At 57.3% G+C, this 1022-nt stretch overlaps 1 protein-coding gene across 1 annotated transcript in view; it reads left to right on the forward strand.

The window, feature by feature from the left end:
• EMH_0083850 (uncharacterized protein) overlaps positions 1-1022 on the forward strand; it is a gene marked incomplete at both ends in the record, with an annotated part of 2939 nt that overhangs the window by 185 nt on the left and 1732 nt on the right. The window contains 4 exons of the mRNA XM_013500686.1: positions 46-87; positions 209-293; positions 479-557; positions 756-796. Of these exons, the coding sequence (XP_013356140.1) occupies positions 46-87; positions 209-293; positions 479-557; positions 756-796 (247 nt within the window). The remainder of the gene's footprint in view (positions 1-45; positions 88-208; positions 294-478; positions 558-755; positions 797-1022) is intronic.

A 1022-nucleotide genomic window follows, 5' to 3' on the forward strand; every position in this document is an offset into this window, starting at 1 on the left:
TCAGGGTGAGTGCTCTTTGCGTGTTAGCCTGGGTGCATGTTTCAGCTCGGGGCAGTACGTTTGCTAGTGCCGATAAGAATATGCATGGTGCTGCTTGTTGTGGGCGAGTTCGGGCAGGAGGCAGCCAGACACGAATTTGCGGACAAGCATTTGCGTGCGCCAAGGCATGGGATGAGTGTCCTTCGCGGGTGCGCATGGTTGCGTGCAGCCACCACAGGAAGTGGGTTGGGCTCTTCGTAATGCTGCGTGCAGCGTGCTGCGGGTTGTAGACGTGTTCGGCAGCAGACAGCCAGGTGAGGATACAGTTTCGAGCATTCGTGCAGATAATGGCATCAGCCACGGTGATTGGTTTTGCTTGTGAGCGTGGGGATGTTGCTCAGCCTGAGGAGGTACGTTTGTGGCTAGCGATTAGAGCGTGCATTATGGTCGGCGTTGTTGCGTTGCTCTAGCTGCAGCTGGGAACGGCTTGGTGTTCCAGGCTTTGCAGGCGTCAAGTCGTCGGGCAATGTTGAGCGCTCTTTGCGTGTTGGCCTGGGTGCATGTTTCAGCCCGGGGCAGTACGTTTGCTAGTGCCGATAAGAATATGCATGACGCTGCTTGCTGTGGGCGTGTTCGAGCAGGAGGCAGCCAGACACGAATTTGCGGACAAGCATTTGCGTGCGCCAAGGCATGGGGTGAGTGTCCTTCGCGGGTGCGCATGGTTGCGTGCAGCCACCACAGGAAGTGGGTTGGGCTCTTCGTAATGCTGCGTGCAGCGTGCTGCGGGTTGTAGACGTGTTCGGCAGCAGACAGCCAGGTGAGGATACAGTTTCGAGCATTTGTGCAGATCATGGCATCAGCCACGGTGAGTGGTTTTCACTTGTGCGCGTGGGGATGTTGCTCAGCCTGAGGAGGTACGTTTGTGGCAAGCGACTAGAGCGTGCATTATGGTCCCCGTTGTTGCGTTGGTCTAGCTGCAGCTGGGAACGGCTTGGTGTACCAGGCTTTGCAGGCGTCACGTCGTCGGGCAATGTTGAGCGCTC

The sequence above is a fragment of the Eimeria mitis genome, genomic scaffold, assembly GCF_000499745.2.
Source record: "Eimeria mitis Houghton genomic scaffold, Emh_scaff5738, whole genome shotgun sequence".
NCBI classification, from domain to species: Eukaryota; Apicomplexa; class Conoidasida; order Eucoccidiorida; family Eimeriidae; genus Eimeria; species Eimeria mitis.